Source organism: Tuber melanosporum (assembly GCF_000151645.1).
Source record: "Tuber melanosporum whole genome shotgun sequence assembly, scaffold_11, strain Mel28".
Taxonomy (NCBI): domain Eukaryota; kingdom Fungi; phylum Ascomycota; class Pezizomycetes; order Pezizales; family Tuberaceae; genus Tuber; species Tuber melanosporum.
The window spans coordinates 294,278-314,875 of record NW_003298766.1 but is presented as its reverse complement, the minus strand read 5'-3'; the positions used below and the strand labels follow the sequence as shown (position 1 = coordinate 314,875).

General features: G+C 47.7%; 4 protein-coding genes; 2 read left to right on the top strand and 2 right to left on the bottom strand.

Moving 5' to 3' along the window:
• Positions 1-1,044: 1,044 nt before the first annotated feature.
• Positions 1,045-4,887, bottom strand: GSTUM_00004248001 (uncharacterized protein; the record flags this gene model as incomplete). XM_002835496.2 has 6 exons in its annotated part: positions 1,045-1,343; positions 1,395-1,513; positions 1,569-2,098; positions 2,153-2,489; positions 2,539-4,793; positions 4,855-4,887. The coding sequence occupies 6 exons, from the start codon at positions 4,885-4,887 to the stop codon at positions 1,105-1,107; spliced, it is 3,513 nt and encodes a 1,170-aa protein (XP_002835542.1). The 3' UTR covers positions 1,045-1,104.
• A 657-nt stretch (positions 4,888-5,544) lies between these two features.
• GSTUM_00004247001 (uncharacterized protein) lies at positions 5,545-8,305 on the top strand (the record flags this gene model as incomplete). XM_002835495.2 has 6 exons in its annotated part: positions 5,545-5,778; positions 5,856-6,067; positions 6,134-6,203; positions 6,281-6,649; positions 6,795-7,345; positions 8,017-8,305. The coding sequence occupies exons 1-6, from the start codon at positions 5,707-5,709 to the stop codon at positions 8,303-8,305; spliced, it is 1,563 nt and encodes a 520-aa protein (XP_002835541.1). The 5' UTR covers positions 5,545-5,706.
• Positions 8,306-10,697: 2,392 nt separating this feature from the next.
• Positions 10,698-11,839, top strand: GSTUM_00004246001 (uncharacterized protein; the record flags this gene model as incomplete). XM_002835494.2 has 1 exon in its annotated part: positions 10,698-11,839. One exon carries the CDS (start codon positions 10,698-10,700, stop codon positions 11,655-11,657), a length of 960 nt encoding a protein of 319 aa, XP_002835540.1. The 3' UTR covers positions 11,658-11,839.
• Positions 11,840-17,131: 5,292 nt separating this feature from the next.
• GSTUM_00004245001 (uncharacterized protein) lies at positions 17,132-19,552 on the bottom strand (the record flags this gene model as incomplete). XM_002835493.2 has 7 exons in its annotated part: positions 17,132-17,454; positions 17,515-17,573; positions 17,630-18,028; positions 18,122-18,509; positions 18,573-18,698; positions 18,761-19,187; positions 19,264-19,552. The coding sequence occupies 7 exons, from the start codon at positions 19,550-19,552 to the stop codon at positions 17,400-17,402; spliced, it is 1,743 nt and encodes a 580-aa protein (XP_002835539.1). The 3' UTR covers positions 17,132-17,399.
• Between the last annotated feature and the right edge of the window lie 1,046 nt (positions 19,553-20,598).

Here is a 20,598-nt window from a genome sequence, read left to right as displayed (position 1 = left end):
AGTGGGTTGCAACTTGGTGATGTCTTAAGTACCCCGTTGGGCTTGCGCAAACAAAAACAGAGCCCTCTCGCAAGCTCCGGACCGTAGATAGTTGATGAGACTCTAGGAGTATAGTCCACGACATCCACAATGGCGTCTGTGAAGGTCCTAATATATCCCATAAGATCATCATAGGCTTTTATCGCATTCTCCCGGTTACCGTAAATAGAGGCAAGACGGTGTTCCTTATCCCAATTGATTTCAGTTTTGGTCGAATCTTTAATTATTCTAACATTTGGATTTTTGGTACTAGCAAGTATATAAATTGTCTTCTCGGCGATATCAGCAAGGGAAACACGGATTACTCCGTCTGAGTACTCGCCGAATATAGACTTGGTACTCATATTTGTAGTGTCCAAGGCTCTGGGTGCGATGGTAGCAAAGGTAAGAGCAATCAATCAAGAATCAAAAGCTCGAACGGAGAGGCCCACAGTTTCTTTTGGTGGAAAATAGCCGTATCAGAGCCAGGAAGATGTGTGGGGGGGGGCAAAGAAAGAGGTACTGGAAACAAAGATGGGGAAGATTGGGCTGTGCGTTTTATAGCGCAGAGATCATAGAGGAATTAGTGCCACTGTGAACACAGGATTGAATCAGTGATGCGGTTAGGGCCATATTAGGGCCTTTAACCCTACTATTAGAATACGATACAGACTTGAAAAAACATTACCCTAGGACTCAGGCCCCAATTGCCTATCACGGTGCGCACCCCCTGCGATAATCGGTACCTTGTTTCTGGTTACCGCCATAATCCCAGCGCCAGAAAATTAGAGCCACTAATTCTCTTGCATATCTAACTCTGTCAGTCACAACCTCATATCACATATCGTAAGTAGTGAATCCTCTGTCCCAGATTGATAGAGCAATGGAAAAGTAATCAAGCACGCGAGGAACGTATTAGAAGGTACAAAGAAGGTATGATACAAAGACACAAAGGAATCCCATGGGAACATCTCGGATCATAGTGGCCTTGAGCATTGAATACGCCGCACACTCGCTATTATCCACTAGGTTATTCAATTTTGATAGTGATTCAGAATCAGCAGAAACCTCCCATCATTGGCTAGATTAATCTCCCATCTCCCCATCTGACGCATCACTGGGCAATTGAAGAAACCGAAGCCCCTCCGCTTCAGTCCCCCCAAGTTTGCTTCGCTGCTCGTCCGTCAACCCGTCAATATAATCCTCCAGCTCTGTGGCGTCGTGAACCCGTAGTTCCTTCTCTGAGGAAACGATCGAAAGCAGCTTTCGCATCTCTTCATAGGTCAACACTGTGCGTAACCGTTGAAAGGCCAAGAGAAGTAAGTCTACTCAATGATTAGTGAAAACAGTGAGACCAAACATATAGCGGTGCACACCTTTCGACCATGGACAATTCCTAATACCCCTGAAGAGCACCTCTTTGGCCCTCTTCAATTCTCTCTCTTGGATTTCAAACCCCACGTATATCGCCCACAAACCGAAATTATATTTTGTCCTAGTGTCATATGTTAGCACGAATTTGCCTAGCAAGAGATGGACTAAAAGCAAACCTGTCGGTTTCCACTGCCTGTTCGAACAAAGCTCGAACAGCGTGGGGATTGTAACGCCCGCCTGCGCCTATCATTCGCATTTCTGCCCATATAGCAAAGCCATATCCCAGGATTGTCTCTGACCCTTCCTTTAATACTACATCTCGCATGAGCATCCTGGTCCTGTTTTCTATTTTGGTCTTTGCCTCGTTCCGAACGAACAATTCCAAAAAAACAGAATTATTCGGAAACATTTGCAGAGAGTTATTAAGAAAGTCTCTCATGGTCTTAATTTTGAATAGTCGTGAGGTACTTGAGTGATAGTATAGTAACCTCGCTTCTGTCATCAAACACCTTTCATGAACTGCCGAATTTGGACCGCACAGACCGCGTCTATCAAGCTCGGAAAGGAAGTCGGCATATATTGGCAACGATGCCGCCACTTCTCGATTAGAAACAAGGTACTCAAGTAGGGCCCTCGTTTCGACAAAGGCGATTGCATGGTTGACACGGCCGAGAGAAAGCATCAACCCTTTTGAGTCCTCCAAATGCTTTACCAAGTGGAAAAAGTCAGTAATTTTCACTAAATTTGTCGACACACTCACCCTTCGAGCCTTCAGCACTAAGGCCGATGGAAGCCCACGTGAATTCAACTCATCATCTCCATCTATCAATAGCCTCCCAGTATCAATCGATAAAAGCACACGGACCGCTCGCGAAACATCACCATGCATGAGTTCCTCCCACACCCAGGTCCTCCATAGAAATATTGAATCCTGGCGAGTTGCTTCAGGAAAATCCGCACTCATCCCTAGTGCCGTAGAGAAAATGTTCCTTGCACTGTCGGTACTACCAGCCCTCCATTCGATCTGAGCGTAGCCATTCCAAAGTAACAAACTAGTACGAAACTTCTTCAAAAGTCCTTTTGCTACCTTTTTAACACTTCTCGGATATTAGCCATTGATGAGAAACCACAGGGTTTCATTCTTACCTAGAGGGACGGTTCTTCCATGTCCAAGCCAGGAAATACAATGCCAGTTGCTCATCGCTCAGTTGGGCGACCAACATCTTCAGTACATTTCCCACAAACTCGATATTTCCCCCCTTCAAGCCCCCTAGGTCATCGATTGCTGACACCCAATACTCAGACTTAGCAAACAGCATCTCCTCACTCAGAGGGAAATTCCGCAAGCTAAATTGGAATGGCCTCTCCCCGAATAGTGCTTTCTTCTCCGGCTCCATACCCCCCCATCCTATCGACTCATTATTATGCCCCTCGCTCTCGGGCCAGAACCACCTCCCAAGACACTCATCCGTCGTATGTCCTAGTTCATTTCTCAAGAAGATATCTGTAGCTTCCGCCCCCCCTGAAGACATGCGCACCCCCTCATAGAGCGGCCTCAAGCCTGAAAATATCAAAAAAGCATCGATCAGTTTCTGCTTAACAGCTTCACTCGCAAAAAAGAACATAAATTCCCTTAGATCTGAGAATAGCACAACACGATAAGGATCATCTTCCTCCACTTCATCCATTGTCCTAGAAGGCATCTTGGGGATCTCCATTCGTCCTTCCTCTGCTGCTATCCACGATCCAAACGGGTTGCGAGTATCCAATGAATCCGGCGAAACTGCTCCTTTCCCGGCTTCTGGAGCCTTTCCTTTGCCACCTAACTGCACGAATGAAAGCCACCCTTCAGCGCCCATCTCCCCAACACGCAAGACCTCGCTATCCCAGAAAGTATCCAGTAGCTCGAGAACCTCCTCATGCTCGCTGAGGGACCCCGGAGCTGTTATTTGAGGTGGGGAAAAGAAATTTAGTTCGATCATCAGCTGGAATGCAGCAATCGCATTCTCAACAAATCCAGCCTCTTTCATCAAGAGCGCAGTTCTGAGAAAAACGTGTAAGATAATCTCCTCAATCTTTTCTTTATCCTCACTTTTATCAACGGCCTTCACGGCAGCGCCCCTTAGCGTGGCGAGGCATTCGCTAAAACATCCCACACACTCCGAGTATGTGAAACTGAGGAAATCGGTTTGCCGGAAATTGATGTATTTTGTCCATAGGCCAATGGCGGTCGGGTTCTCCTTCAGCATCTGTTGCCATTTCGTCATCATCTTCCGCGAGTCCCAAACCACCTGAGCAATATCCATATACTTCACCAGTAACTCCTCGTTACCAGGACATTTTTCCAAGGCCTTCCCCAGAATATCCAGTTTCACCTCCGCTGTGCTCTTCCGTTCTGCCATTGTTGTCCTTCTTCCAGTAGACGCAAGTAACGTATCCTGATGATTTACGTAGTCCAGCCATGCACTGACATTCCCTGGCGCTGCATCTACTTTCCGGGCCAGCTCCACTGTTTTTTGCCTATTGTCCCATCCCTCTGCAGTAACATAATCACCCTCAGACCCTGAAGCGGACGCGTACTCCAAGTCTCTGTCTTCAGGATTCTCCCCCAGCTTTTTTAGCCCTTCGAGAGAACGGTAGTGGTTATCCTCCCTTTCAGACTCTTCCTGCTCAAAGTCGGTGATCCCACGCTTTCTTCCTCTGCCACTACCGAAAAGCGGTACAAAATCCATCCCACTTTCAAAGACCTTAATTGTTGAATCCCCCCCATCTTTTTTAATCCTTAACACCCTCACTCCACTCTCAAGCGCAGCAAAGAGTTTCCGCGTGTTTGTCCCACTTCGTCTCTCCCGCTCTTGCAACACCAAGCCTTTGCCATCGCCCTTTTCTCGATCAATCCGAATCCCCGGCGATAGTCCGAGCACACTTCCGCCCCCTCGACGGCGGTAGTCCGGGATAGAATATCTGTGGATAGAGCCATAGGTGACATTATCGGGATCACCACGGGTATCTGTATAGAATGCCCTCTGAGAAGCCACCTCCGGAGATGGGGGACGCGACCTGCCAGTAGCGACAGCAGTTGTTCTCGTCGGTGATCTAGGCTTTTCGCGCCTGCTGCTTTTCTCACTGCGGCGGCGGTGATCAGATCCTTGATGTCTATACCTGTCCCTCCCCTCCTCGCGGTTTCTCTCTTTGTTCCTTTCTCTTCGCCCATCACTATCCCTATCCCGGTTCCGCTCTCGGCTTCTTGAGCGCGACCGACGCCTATGGCCCCTCTCCCTTCTGTCACGTTTAGAATGCTCTCCTCCAGCCCGGCTTGGAGCCGGTTCGGGCTCCTCTGTTACGACCTTCGCTAATGGTTTGAAACTGGAGAACTTTGGGATAACGCGAGGCGCAGATCCCTAAGCACAATAAATTAGTAAACATCACCCTGCGGATAATCTCGGGAGAGTTTATCCTTACCGTAGGCTTGTTTTCTGGCTTGGGGGAAGCCATTCTCTGGTACCAGGCTGCTGCTCGAGACTGTGACTAGAATGTTGAAGTGACATTGCTAGTGAGCCTCCTCGGTTATAGTTGCCCAGTAAATTTCAACCGCGGGTGTTCACTCACTATCACTCGTTTCTTGATTTAATCAAGAGCGTCCCGACTGCCTGCAAACACCGCCTTGGCTTAGTACCCTCCAGTTACCCTGATATGATACGTACTAGCACCAATTCCCGGGCTGGGCCTAATGAAATTGTCGGTTCGGTCCTGGGGTTAAGTGCAGGATCTTGTTGGAAGGCAATTAAAAGGGTTGACCCTTCTGTGGGGGGGCCTTGGGTCTAATTAGGCATGGCAGCAGTCCTCTTTTGCTGAATATTTGTGGCTTTTTGTGTATGATACATACTCCGCACCAAATTATTACCATATACATATTATTATACTATTAATCGAATTGTGTTCGGTGCATGATACTCGAGCATCATAGAAGGACAATCAAGGGTGATCAGTGAGGAGCATTGAGTTTAACCCTAACCCGAACATAACTACGCTAACACAAAATAGGAAAGTAAAAGATAAGATAAGATAAGATAATGATGGAGGGGCAAAAAGCAAGTCTAGAGCCGCAAGATTTATCATAATTTACCGGCACCATATCTCTTCACTTTTTCAGCACTTTCTGCCTTGACGCCTTGATTCGGTTCCCGATATCTCATAGGATACTCCCCAACTTGCATGTAGAATCTTACGAATCATCCGGGGCTGTGTCAAGACCTCAAAGAAGATCACCCCTTCTTTCCGATATCATAACTACCCCCCAGAGCCCACTTCAGGATGCACGAAATCATTACGCTACAGTTGGGACACCAGGCCAACTACCTTGGGACTCACTTCTGGAATACTCAGGTACGTGGGACCTAAGGGTGTTTTAATATGGCTCGAGGCCTGTCAGGGGATCATTGGTTGATTTGTGGAAACCATAGGAATCATACTTCACTTATGCCGAAGATGCTTCACCTAGCCCCGTGGATCATAACGTTCACTTCCGGCCCGGCATTGGGGTTGACGGAGGAGAGACTTTTACACCTAGAACTCTTATATATGATCTCAAAGGCGGATTTGGGTCTATGAAGAAAATCAATGCTCTTTATGAAGTGGAGCGGGACTCAGATGCTGGGATTCCACAAGGACTGTGGTATGTTGGATGGCGGACCGATTTACCGCGGAAAATCCACTTACAAAAATGTTTTCGGAAAATTAGGGATAATGGAATGACCATTCAGCGAGAGCCTCTAGTTGAGCCAATTGAATATCAGAGATCCCTCGACACTGTAGGTTCCGACAAGCCCCTGCGATACCGGCCCGTTTTCCTCGTTATTGGGGTTTACAGCTTGGGTAATTGATATAGGGCCTCCTTCCAGCCCGCCTAGAGCCGGCATCTGTTCGCTATTGGAGCGATTTCAATAAGGTCTTTTATCATCCGCGTTCTTCCATCCAACTAAACCAATATGACCTCAATTCAAAAGTCATGCCCTTCGAAAATATTAGTTTGGGCAGAGATCTCTTCAACCAATTGAACAGAGAACATGACATGCTCGATAGAGACTTCAGACTCTTTGCAGAAGAGTGTGACCAAATGCAGGGTGTGCAGATATTCACATCCGCAGAAGATGCTTGGGGTGGCTTCGCAGCTGAGTATGTTGCTGCCTTAAGAGACGAGTATCCGAAAACCGGAATTATGACTTGGGGACTGCAGGATTTTGAGAAAACCACTAGAGTGAGTATTCGTGATCGGTCCCTATCTGCCTCTCCAACTCGGTTTCCCATCTTGTATACTCCTTCACTTTCATAACGTTCCCCTCTAATCCTTTTCTTCTTTGCTTAAGTGCGAAGGGAAGGTTGGGGTTACTAAGTTGAAATAGGAAAGGCAGATAAACCATACGGTCAACCTTGCATACACCTTGTCGAATATTATTCCGCTAACTTCGTTATACATTCCTTTGGGATTCCCCCAATCCAAACTCCCGGGATATGTTCACTTAGATACAGCCCTGCAGTGGCATAAGAGTGCGCTACTTTCAGTTGCGGTAGAGTCGTGCACCCTCCCCACTCGTCTTCGTGATGGTTTCGGTGCTGGTCGATTGGGGAAATTGGATGACTTGGCATCGCTTCTTAATGTCAATGGGGGTCAAAAAATCGCAACACTCTCAATGACTGTTCATAAACCAAATCCAAGTGCACCAAGGTCAGGTGAACCGAGCCTCTCCGACAAAGGGTTCGGGCTGTCCTGGGACTCAGGTGGGTATGAATTTGGCGGGATGGCCATGAGGGCTCGGGGTGTTCAGAGCCACGAGAGTCACACTTTTGCCGTGACAGAGGTTGTGAGAGTATCAAATCATGATCGAACTAAAGATATGACAGCGGGGGACTCACCCGAACTTCCCAATGATCACCACGATGCAGTTTTTGAAAGGTGAGGTTCAGATTTTTCATTCTTTTCCGTTGCGGATTTTTTTGTCCCACCCCCCCTCCGTGTACTAGTATTGTGGCCTCTGAAGGGAAGGAAAGCTTGCACGCTTGGTCAACTTAGTTGCCCTGGCGACGTCCCCCACGCATTGAGTCACATGACTACCAGCTACCCATCACACACCTATTCATTGAAAACTGGTGCCGTAAAACTCCACTGTCGGATTGCGTGGCGGAAATCGCTGTACTAAACCGCAATGGACTTAGCTGAGTAGGCCTGCGGGCTCAGCTTACTCGAGTACTCAAGGTATACCATATGGAAGGCAGTGTTCCTTCTCGGGATGTTTTTGTCTCTGATCGTGGGGGTACGAGACCACCACGAGATAGTACTCGAGCACCGTATATGTGGTGCCGGTAGTTGTGTTGGTTGGCTTGATTGCCTTGCCTCATCTATGACCGATATTCTCTTCTTGTATTTGCATTGTGTTTTAATTACTTGGTGAAGATGCTACTGGTAGTCTGCTTAGCCATGCAGTAACGCAGGAAGTTCATCCTACGCGGATGGGGAACTGCTGAGCGGAAACTTGCAAGCAGCTGCTTTCATTTTACCCTCCATCTCGTCCTGTCACGCCTCGCACTTACTCATGTCTCTCGCTGACTATTGTGCTGCTTCGGTAGATACCATACCTCTTTCACTTACCCTGTCATTGATAGCTTCCCGAGTATCTTCTCCACAGACCGCATAATACCCGTAGAGGGCGACGCAACTGGGGGGGACCAGAGACTAGCTGTCAGTGCGAGGCTCACAACGTCATCGCAAGTGATGCCGCGACTGAAGAGCATAAAGAATGTTGTATCGCGGGTGGTTGGGGTGGACGAGCGGGAAGCAATCCTAAATGACCTAGGGGAGTTTATCGAAGGATTTGAAACGGGGTGGAATAGTGGCTCTGATGATTATGACGACTGATGGAAAAAGGGGAGAGGTTTTGGCGGGAAGAAGGGTAAAAAATGAATGTTGTTTCATCAGATTGAGCTCTGTTTTTCGTATACCGGTACGCGACGGAGCGATTTTCAACGGATTTCCTATATTTGGGAGGGAATATATCATAGGTTCCTTTTTTTTTCTTTTCTTCCCGTAATGTCACAACAAACTACCCCCAGGGTTGGGAAGAAATATTTCTCCCGCGCTGCCAGCCGAGCGAGGAGAGAGAAGAAAAAACAAATAGGGCTGTCTACGAGTACGGTACTCGAGCACTGATGGATTTAGCCTTGTTTTTTTTCTCCCGCGGACCTCCGCGCGAGGGGTGAATCAAGCTTTTTTGCTCTGGAATAAAAGCTAGTCACAGGAAGGCTACGGTACTTGTACACTCAATAGCCGAGAAACTATGGTGCGGATATGGTATTGTGCGTCTCATGGGGTACTGGTAGGCTTGAATGGGAACCATCACTTGAGCGTCGGTATAGTACGGCTGCTGTGGGATGATATCTTGAGACAAGATGAGGGCTGTGTCTGACGATGGAGACAAGGCGATTATCAACTATGATAATATTATGATCGGAACAGGACGGCTCTTTAGATACCGGCACGAGCAAGGGCGGAGGGAGTGTGGCGGCTTATTAAAGCGCTCGCTGGGGGGTGAATATTGTTGATCTAGGGTGCCCTGAGTACTTGTAAGGGTACGTGATAGGGAAGGGCCAGTCTACCGTAGACTACTATCTACTCCAGTACGCCGTACGGCAGCAGGACTTACTCGAAGAGAGGTGATGGAGGCGCCAACTGGGTGCGCTGAGAGAGCTCGCTCGCATGGAGCAGAAGAGGTGCCTATCGCAGAATTGGGCTTTTTCTCCGGCGATTTTCTATCTCGATTTCTCTAAGATGCATGACTTCGCTTTAGGATTGCTTATAACCATTTTGGGGGCAATCCTTCACCCCAGCTGATTGGTTGACATGCATGATGATCCACTCATGCTTGATACTGTTGCAGGATCCTTGCGGAATCGCAGAACAACACCTTCGCCTCAGCGCACTACTCGAGTACAGTAGTTTGCTTCTTGATCGCAAGAGGTTTGCTAGTTGTCCTACCTCACTTACTCACACGGGGACTTCCTGCCTCCTAGCAGGATACCGGTACTCTGTTTGTATAGTGCAGGGTCGAAAAACCCTCACTTATAATATACTCGAGTAATGTACAGTACTATACCAGTTGTGTTGGCTGGTTATCCAGTTCCGGAGAATCTTAAGCTATCGAAGTCGGAGCCAGTTGAATGTCTGTCTTACTTAGTAAGGACTCTATCCTCACATACAATATCCTACCGTACTCCCCCAATTTGCCGGTACAAGTGTCCCGAGCTCTGATCGAGCAATGCCTATCACGATGGCTCTTCTGATGCAGGTCCGATATCAATTCTCACGCCGGGTGAACTATGAGCTAGCATTACCATACTCGTGTCCGCTGTTTGGATTGAGTACGATACTATTGACTTGATTCTAGTCCATTTGGACTGGCTACTGTGGTAGGCTGGGTATTAGGATTCATAGGAAGATCTCTTCCTACAACCCCTGTTCGGGACTCGAAATTGTGCTGGAGAATGCACGTCATCAACGGTTTCAGTCCGGATGTATGCCGAATTGGGCGTTTAGTGCAACATTTTTCTACCCTTTGCGGGAGTACCTAGTCTGACCGACTCCACCTGCGCCGTTTCCTTAACATTTGTCTCGGGCGCTGGCACATCCTATCGCTAGCGATATGGTTTACATCAACTCTATTAATCGAACCAGCCATCGGTCAGTACCACCATCAGTACTCGAGTACAGGTACCTTGCCAGTACCACACACCACCGCCCAACCCGGACTCCGCTAGCTACCGCACATCAAACTAGCAAATATAGAAAGGCTGCATCCTCGCAAAGTACTTTGTGCATCATGGCCAGCGGCCCATAGCTGATGCCAACTGCCAGCTTATTCCCTCTCCCCGATTAGGAGTTCAGAACCTTCTCGAGGTCATTGCCCCCCGCTCTCCCATTGATTTTTTTTTTGTCTCCCTGGAAACAAGGTCTGGGTGGTGGGTATCATAGAGGGAATATCTTATAAATGCCTGCCCGCCTCATAGCACGCGGTCCCTTTTGACCTTTCTCTTCCATCCCTTCTTTAGCTCTCGTTGGGTAACTTTCGCTAGCTATTAAGCGTCCTTCATTCGAAAACACATTCGCTTTGTTTGTCGCTTGTTATCTCTCGTTACCTTCAGTTCGAATTAGTTGACTTGCATCATTCGCTTGAAAAAGTCAATTAGCTTTCCTCTGAAAACCACTCGGAAGAAAGGGAAAGGAACTCCAAACTAAGGCCTAAATCGAAGTGAAAATGGTTAACTCCGTTCATATCTTCTCCTTCTTTGCCCTTATTGCAGGATCTCTCGGTGCTGCCAGCGAAGGAGACCTTGTTAATGCTCCCGGGCAATTCGTGAAGCGGGATAAGGAATGGGGGTCTCCCGACAACACTACTGTGAAGCATCCTCCTCCTCCTCCTCCGACTTCAACTGCTACATGGCTCACGACTACGACTCCTATTTATCCTACGACAAAACCCCACTCCCCTCCCCCGGTGTCCACTCCTCAGCATCAACCTACCACCCACAACCCACCCCCAAGTTGGAACACTACTATTGTATACCCGCCAACGGCAACCGCAAAGACAATTACAAGTCTTATCACCATCACCACCTGGATTCCCGTGACCACGATTTGCACAACTGGATGGACTACGTATACTTCCGTTTCCTCACTCACAACAACTCTTACAAAGACTGTGGTCACAGTGACTACTGATTGCCCACCTACAGTCACACCACTGCCTGTTCCCACAATTAAGGTCCCTCCGCCAGTGATCACAACGGTGTACCCGCCCACCACTACCGCCACAAAGACATATGTCATCACCAAGCCTTGCCCGATCTGCAACGAGACAACCGCCTACTACACAAAGACGTACACCATCCCTGGGACCACTTATACTTTCTGGGCACCACCCTCGCACAACAACACATATGTTTTCCCTCCTCCCCCAGGAACCACTCACATTCCCCCCCCACCCCCATCTAAGCCAACCACCACATATATCTCTGCACCTCCAGGAACTACATATACCCCTCTTCCACCACCACCAACCACCACCAAGTCCCCAGCCATCGTGACACCACCGTCAAATACCACATATGCGCCCAGCCACTCCGCATCCGTCTACCCCGGTGCTGGTTCGATCAACAGACCTTGTGTTGCTGGTATCATTGTTGCTGTAGTCGCTGTTCTAGCAGCGATGGCTTAGGGAGGGAGGGAACGTTGGGGGGGGCTTTGATGTTCATGCTATCATGTCGTTCTTTTTTCGTATTTTGACGGTCATTGATTTCAACAAGTGTACGAAGTTAGGATATGTCTTGTGAGGGAATCGTATACAAATAAGAGTGAAATATACTTGTACCACGAAGGTCTTTGTGTGTCGGATTTTTCATAGTCTCTATCGTGATTTCATATTATTATTACCATAATATCATTACTATTACTATTACTATTACTACTATTATTATTATTATATTTTGAAAATTACGATCCATTCATTCATTCGATGAGTTTTTTTTCAGAAGGGAGGGAAGGGGCCTCCAAATTCAATAATTTTATCGATGAAAAAAAAAAAGCCTATATTCTTAGTTGATAAACATAGCTCAGGGGGGTTCATCATTCAACAAACGACAAATGGTTTACTAACGTAAATCTTGAAACTCACATTTAGACAAGACTTTAAAAAACCCAGTGAAAGAGCACATTCTTCAGTAGAGTACCGTACAGTACAATACGGTACCGGTCCATAGTTTTCCGGAAGGGAGGGAGGAAGGAAGGAACCGTGTTCCAGTGGGAACCCACAAGGATTACTACGGTATTAACCTTCTCTGACGCTCAATATAATAATTATTTATCCATCATGAAAAACCAAAACAATTTCCACGGTGACATTTCACACACACACACCACCCGCGGTGGTGGTGGTGGTGGTGTTGGTGGTGGAGGTGGAGAAAGTAAGTCCTAAAGAAATCGACCCTCCCATCCCACAACACAACTTGGGCACACCCTTCCAGAGCACTTGTATGCAAATAGCGAGGATTGGAATATAAACATTGTTAATTCCGAAACAGGGTCAAGTTATTATTATTGGGAGTCTCGGGAAAGGGGGTGGAGTCCGCGTGATGCTGCACTTGAATGTATGATAGATAGGTGGGCCACGATATAGCGAAGGGAAGGGAAGTGGGGGGGGGTGTACAATTCTAGTTTGCTCACGTTTTTCCATCACGGACACTTGTGCTTTCCTCCTTCCAGCTTGAATATCTAACTCTTTGCGAATCAGCACATGTCGTCCCGGCGGGTGGCTTTTTTTTCTTCTTTTTTTTTTTTCTTCTTTTTTTCCCTTTCCTTCAAAAACCACACTTTTATCATACGGCGGAAAAGAACGAACAACTTGTAGAAACATGGCCTGACAGTGTAAATTTAATTCTACCCCAATCGAAGCAGGAAGGAACAGCCCAGCCGGTGGGGGGGGTTGCGGATAGGATATCGCTACTTGTATTGAGAAACAGGGAACGATGCGCGCAAAACTATATCCGTCCAACGAAAATCTTTTTGATTTCTGCACTTTCTTTTTTTCCACAACAGTAGGAGACGCTTGTTTATACAACGTGCCCAACCATGATTACGAGAATAGTTGCCCTTCATTGCTCACTTGGCTCGCTAACATGGTTTGAGGGACAAGCACGGGTTGGTGCGGTATCGCTCGCCCATCACACAGGCACCACCGCTTCCCGTGCATCTCTATCAACGAGGGCCAATAGACTGAGAAAAACTGACATTGTGTTGATGAATGGATGGAATGCTCATCCGCGTATACCTGACCGTGCTCGAGGGAGGATGGTGTCGGTACCCATCGAATCTCATTCCTCGGCAGCGACGGCAGCAGCGGAAAGTGCACGCTTCATTGGGAGGGGGGTGTGAGATATGATAAATGTACCGGGTATCTAGGGTAAGTTTGTCGAACATCCTCTAGTTGGCTCCATGCCTTCCCGACCGTTCAAAGAACGGTAACTTATTTGCTCCAGACACTGTGCCGGGAGCTCGACAGACTTCCTTCATTCACCAAAATTTAGCGTAGATTGGCCGTATTGCAACAGAAAAGAAAAAAAATGGCTACGCTCATAGTAATTTCGACGAATGAGCGAAACTTCGACAGACTTAAGCTCACACCCTAAGCACTCGAGTACAGCACCGGAATGTTAGACCAATTCGATGTGCAGCTGGATCAATAGTAAGGCTGTTAGCGCCATAGGATACTTGAATAGTGGGCCTCTGCACCAGTCATCACGTGGACTACCGTAGGGGGAGGGGGATGGGCAGAACCCAATGATACCTGAGTATCATACCGGCATCGTGTTCGAGCATGATATTGTGATACAGGTATCCAGTGTTAGCACGAAGGGTAGGTTACCGGTAGTGATGGAAATCATCAAGGGCCTTACTCGTAGAGCTCGCGTTTATGAACCCCCCATAGGAACACGCTGTGGTAAATAACTTAATTGGAACTGCGCCATGGGCAAAAAAAGTAACCCAGAATACCGTATATCCCTCCGTCCCCTGCCCACATACACGTACCTTCACCTCCACTAGCGTATCACACTCGAACGGCTCCAGAAGTGCAGAAGAGAACTCCTCTTCCTCTTCAACGTTATTTTGCCTGCATATCAGTCTATAACCAAGCAGAGTTACGGGCTAGGAGATTCGCCCAGAATCAGCCTCGGCGAACCCCCTACTCGAAGGGCCCGCCAAGGCCTTCGTTGCAACATTGCAAGTAGACTAAGTTATGGTACCATGCGACGTGAGTGATGGGGCGAGCCATACAAAATCATTCGGTATGATACTGTACCTTCTTTCCCCCAACCCCCCTCTAACAAACTGCTCTTCCCCTACAGAGTGTTATCATCCAGGTACGGATTATATCACTACCGCATAACACCACCCAACCTATCCGTACCAATGACTGACAGAACGATCGGGCACGGTATTTGGCTCCGTTCATCGTCACCATCCACCGTCATATCATAAACCCACTCCCTACAATGCTCGAGTGTGAGTGGATAACAAGAGGGGAGAAATGAAGGATGAGAGAAACCAAAATCCCCAAATCCCCGACATCCCTTCCACCCGTCAGCAGCCCAATTCCCAATCCCTAGGACATCCCAGCAGGGAAAAGATCCCCGTCGGTAAATCCCCTTATCGCCTTTGCACACACACTTCCCGTTTTCCCTCCAACCTCCCTTCCTCCTTGATCGTAATCAGGCGGCGATAAACCTATAATTCTCTTTTCAGCAAAATGCACATACCGGTAAACCGTACTTTATGCACAGGTCGCCGAGATCAAGTTGCAACCCCGGCACGTAGGGCACGCCACCGTACGCCATTCTATAGGGCTGCACGAGTACTGTGCTCGAGTACCGTACGGTATCGGTACTTATGATACAGTACATGCGGTACCTCGTGGCATCGCCGAGAACCACGCCGTCTCTCATTCCTAGGGGGATTTTCTTCATCCAAAGCCCCGAAATTCTTTCCCCCCCCCTTCTTGCTCGAACGGCAATCGTGAGGCTGCCGAGAAGACTATACGGCGTGGTATGGTGGCAGTTGCGGACTCAGCTTGGCCTGGTTTTCTGCAAGCAGCAGTGCTCTCCCACCACGAGCGAGCAAGCGATTGGCTGGATGAGTGAGTAAGGTGGGGAGGAGGAGGAAATTCTGCTTGAAATTTCCCCTGCGCTGTGCGTGAGGTGAGGCCCTCTCTCTCTTCTCCCCCTCTCTTTTCTTTGTTCTGTTGATCTTTTTCCCCTTCCGTGTATGGTCTTGCACATTCCGTCTTGCTTTGCCAGTACCGGAATTTTGCACCCCGATTGCTAGGAAATGCAGGTATCGGCGCGCCGAGTAATGATTATCCTTGACATCATATGTTAGGAGAATATCTGTGTTTTGTTTTGTTTGTTTAGAATATTTGCTTAGTTCTACTGAGTCCCCGTATCGTGCTTGGCAATACATGACTACCGCACTCGAGTACCACCATCCAAAGCATCCATGCTTCAGAACACAATCCAGCTCGCCACCATATCAGTTGTATTACCATGAGGCGGCGTACAGGCAGTTCACCCGCACGATACGGATTCCCCCCATTTTTATGCAAGCCTCTGATGCAAGCCTCTGCATTCGTCAGCGCAGTTGGTATGCTTCATGGGGTGAATGGGTACTGTATGTACATTTCCTGGCGGATATCAGGAGTGTTAAGGGAACGAACGAGTCACGATTGGGAAGAGGCGGTGGGGGGAGCAATCGTCGATGATATAATGTCTTTTTCTTGCCGGGAAAGAGAGAGAGAGAGGAGTGGTGAGGTTTTGATCCTCACTCGGACATCCAAGCCCCTCCCGAGTGATATGTTTGACATAACGGTTGTCCGGGTTGAGTGTTCCCCTCTCGGTTTTTTCACCCGTGGCTTTTGTCCTATCATACCCTACCGTACCTCGGACCACCAAAGTGCGCAATACATCTATGTGGGGGTCCCTGAAACCCGGGCTATCATACCCGTTTCACAACGCAGGAGGAGGAGTCGAGACATCTGCGGAATACCGTATATTAAATTGTACCATAGCGAAAGAAGAAGAAAAAGAGGAGAAAAATCTTCATACTATGGGAGCACTATAACCTGGATACTGTGGGAGACACTCCTGTATAAGGTGGCGAGAGGATCGTTGTTCAGGTGCGGTAAAACCCACTGTGATTAAATACATAAAGACCCACCGAATACCCCCAATATTGAGACCACGTCCCCTAGTCGCACCATAATCGATAGCGTAGCCATTCACAGGTCCGAAAATAAATACCCCCACTGCAGCAGGAGGCCGCGGATATAAAGATATACGGAAACCCTCTTTCTTTATAACTCCACGGCAACCGGGCCGTGGAATCCTGCAGTCAACTGGAACCTTGCCCGCCCTGATTGTCAGAAAGTATACGATACCTAAAGAAAGCCTCGGGCACTTCCCACCCGGAAAATGTACCTCGAGCTGATATCTAATTTCCTAAAAACCATTATTGCGCAGTGTGGTACTACTACCCAAGGGCAGCGGTATCTTCCCGGCGGCCTTTCGACAGTTTTTTGCTATGGGGTACTTACGAAATATGCTGCCCTGAGAAAACAGAAAAGTGCATTTATTACACTGCCCCGCATAAGCGTGCTGATGATGTGCGGTGGATTGGCCTGGCAAACCACATAATATTATGATATTTACGTGTCGTGGAGCCTGACCTGGATTGGCCATATATGTGGCGGCTCCCTTGCTCATGGCTTGATTGTGACTCAAGGGAATAGGGCACATATCGAGTCACTGAAATTTGTGTTTTTGGGCTTCAATTTGAAGTTTGTAAATACCACATAGCTAGTATAACGCGGGATTAGTCACAAGTAACCGTAGATCTCTTTATGCTCTCAAGTTCTTCGTTAAAGTCTTATTCTATTCACAACTAAGGGTCCTAGCCAGGGGTATTTGATGTTATCACATCTCTTCCTCGGTTAGTGTGTCGTTCCTCTTTTCTTTTGTTCAATACTTGGTGCTAACTTTGGTTAGTGTCTTATTGATGAGGGTGTCCGAACAAGTCAGTGTGTGGATGATGAGCTCGGGCGAGCTCGATAGATAGCAGTCTATTTCCCTTTCTGTTGCTCACTACTTCCTATTTGATTAATTTATTTTATGTCTACTAACATTTCTTCTATAGCCACTGCACATTGCTACGGCAGACACGATCCACCGATGAAGCTCTCGAGTGATATACTATGATACATTCTACACCAAATATGAAAACAAAAGACTCGGCATACAGGGAATTGCGACACAGTATGATTACAAAATAGACAAACAATAAACAAAAAACAACCATATCCCAAACGATTAAACATATGAGCTTTGAGAGAAGGAGTGAAGGAAAGAGTATGACGTTATTCGGAAACCTGCGCTAATGGACCCTCCTCTGGATAGAAGAAAGATGCGAGGCTACATTCACAATTAGCTGAAATACTTCCAAGAATATACGCAGAGTACGGGGGTACATACCTAACAATCGCATATAGCGCAACTAACAAATTTCCCTCAAGATAATTTGATTTGCCATCCTGCAGACAATCTCCGTTAGTATATGCTCAAGACCAAGAGAGGACAGAAAGGGTACCTGGATCAGATAATTCACCAACAGGACCGATACAAACAGAATCATAACTTGGAACCCGTCAAAGTATAATGTCATCTCATCTTCTCCAATGATCCAGCCAAGCACAACAATAAACGGAATAACAAGAAGGGCGATCTGCATCGAAGATCCAACAGCGACGCCAATCGAAAGATCCATTTTATCCTTTATTGCCACAGTAACGGCAGTAGCATGCTCTGCAGCGTTTCCCACAATCGGGAGCAGAATCAGCCCAACAAAGACCCTGCTGATACCTGCGCTGGTGACGAGATGATCGATTGAGTCAACCAAGCATTCGGCGCAGATAGCAACAAGCGCCGTGCTCACAGCCAACAAAATAACAGCAGCCCACAACGTAAGGTCCGGTTCCTCCCTTTCTTCCTCAACCGGGTCATCTGGTCTCGGTTTTCCCATAACTACTGCATGTGAGACACTGGCACTCGCATGAACGAGTGACTTTCCAGCCGGCTCAACGTGGTTTCGCTTGGGTGATTTCTCCGAGGGTTCGTTGTAAATGTCACTGTGGGTTTTGAGCTGAAATAGAAGATAGGATGCGTAAACCAACAGTAGGATGACGGCAGTGCCACGGCTAAGTTCTGTAATACCCGTGTTGGAAGGTCCAGCCATGTGGAATGCTGTGGGTACGACCAGGCTACCTACCGCAAGGGCCAGAAGACTACTGGCAGTTTGAGCAACGGTAGTGTTGAAGCTTTGCTGGATACGATTGTAACCGCCCGCGATGAAAGACAAGCCAAGCACGAGTAGCAGATTGCTGAGAATGCTTCCAATGAGTGATGTTTGGACAATCACTATCTCACCCTTAACCAGTGCGAGTATCGAGATTATGAGTTCCACCGCATTACTATGAGAATAGTTAGCTCCATCCAGCAATTCCCAAATTGAAAAGAAAAGGAAAGAAACCTACCCAAAACTAGCATTCAACAGACCACCCAAAACATCACCACAATACAACGCAATCTCTTCCGTTCCGTATGACAATAAGGCGGCTAAAGGTATAATAGCAACAAAATTCATTACAAAAACGATTGTCCTGGGACGTCCTCACACGTTAGCAATTATTCATCGTTAGCTGGCAAGGAAAGGGGTATTCACGGATCAACCCCAGCATAATGTGTAGCAATTCCCACGGGAGCAAACACGAGCAACACGTTAATCCAACTGTTAAATATTGCAGCTTTGAACTGTCCCCAGATGGTTTTGTGTTCTTCCATCTCCTTTTCTGAGTAATGAGACATTCTCTGTATGTTTGCCATCTGTGGTCGACCTTCCTCCATGGTTATGGTGTCCACTCGATTAGGCCCCTCGGGAACAACGGTGGCTTGAGAACCAAAGCTCTCCTCGGCTGTCGGGGGCGATCTTGCCGTGGCTACCCTTTCCCTATCCTTATTCGGCCCATCCTGTGAAGAATACCTGTTCCTTAACCGAGAGAGTGCTTTTCTCCGACGGTGTTGACGCAGTCGACAAAAGGGATTAAATCCTTCGGTGTCTGCCTCACAGCTCGCAGCTCGATTGAGTCGATCTAGAAAACCAATTCATTTGTTAGGTTTCCCTGGGGGAATGTTCAACAAGTGTAAAGGGTGCCTCCTCCTACTCACGCATTACTACTTGGCTACCGGTAGCAAATCTGGTACAATGATAAGGAATTGACTTAGAGTTTTGGAAAGTGCAGGGCCGAGGGCTCGATGAGGGTTGGCAAGAAGAAAGCTTCTTTGAACCACGAGTTCTTGGGGGGGGGGGGGGGTTGGAAGATATAAAGGGAAAGAGATGGAGTATTTCGTGTCCCCGTGGAATCGTAGAACGTGGATAGAGAACCCCCAAGAATGTGGGAACGGGTGTATGGCCAACGAGAATCTTTGACTGATCCCGGTATTCTCCACGCGTCATTCTGCAATATTCCAAATGATTGGGCCGTGAGAAGAACTTGCTGCACAGCTTCATTGACCATGGCTGATTTCCGCTGTACCACTTCTGGGAATGCCTGCTCAGTTCTTTACAGCACTCGTACAGCCATAATCCAATCATGTTTGGAATTAGGATGAGAATATCCCCAAATACTGCAACAGGCGTCACATGGCCCTTGAATCCCTTCAAGTTCTTATGCGTTAGCCTAACCTAATGGATTATCGACAATGGTTAAATGCGATTATAAAAAGTTAACCTATGATGCTTTCTCTCATGATTGGAAGGATCCTCAGAAGCTACCATTGGAAAACGGAGAGGGTTAATTGCTGGCAACATTAGAGAATTCTAAACCACAATTAAAGACCGTCACTTCCTCTGCGGCGAATAGGAGACGAAGTCAAGGGGCACGGTCTCAGCCGTCACTGTAACCGCCCAAAAGTCCCACCGTTCCAAGAGAAACATGAGGTCAATTTCAACCAAAACCCCCGGACTAATCAGCGGTAAGGTTGACCCCATGTCAGATGAGGTTGTGCTCGCATCGACAAAGCCTACACCTCTGAGCCACCATAATAGCACTGCAGAGTGTCGCGGCTGTCAAAACATGCTCGCATGTGTGATGGATGGGCTCTGGTACTGTACTCGTGTACCGGTATCATACCGGTACTGGTGCAACACTCCCCCAGCCGTTCGGGCTGTGTGCTTCTGGAGATAGGATATCGGCTCTTTCCTTAGGCGAAGTGCCAGTAACGGTAACGGTTTCGCCCTAGATTTCGCTTACGGTAATCTGAATCTTTCATTCTCCAGGCCTACGGGGATGATTCCAAATCATTCGCATGGAATAAGCCACCGCAAGCCACAACTCTCAAGTTCTTATGGAGGCTCAACCCCTGCCGTAATTCATCCGTTGTCCGAGATTTGGTCGCAAGCCTCGTCTTCTGAATATCATAGAGCTTATATTTACAGTATTAGGAACACGTCCAGCTCTCTCTGGCTTTGCACACGTAAACATTGGCTATTCGCCCTCGAGT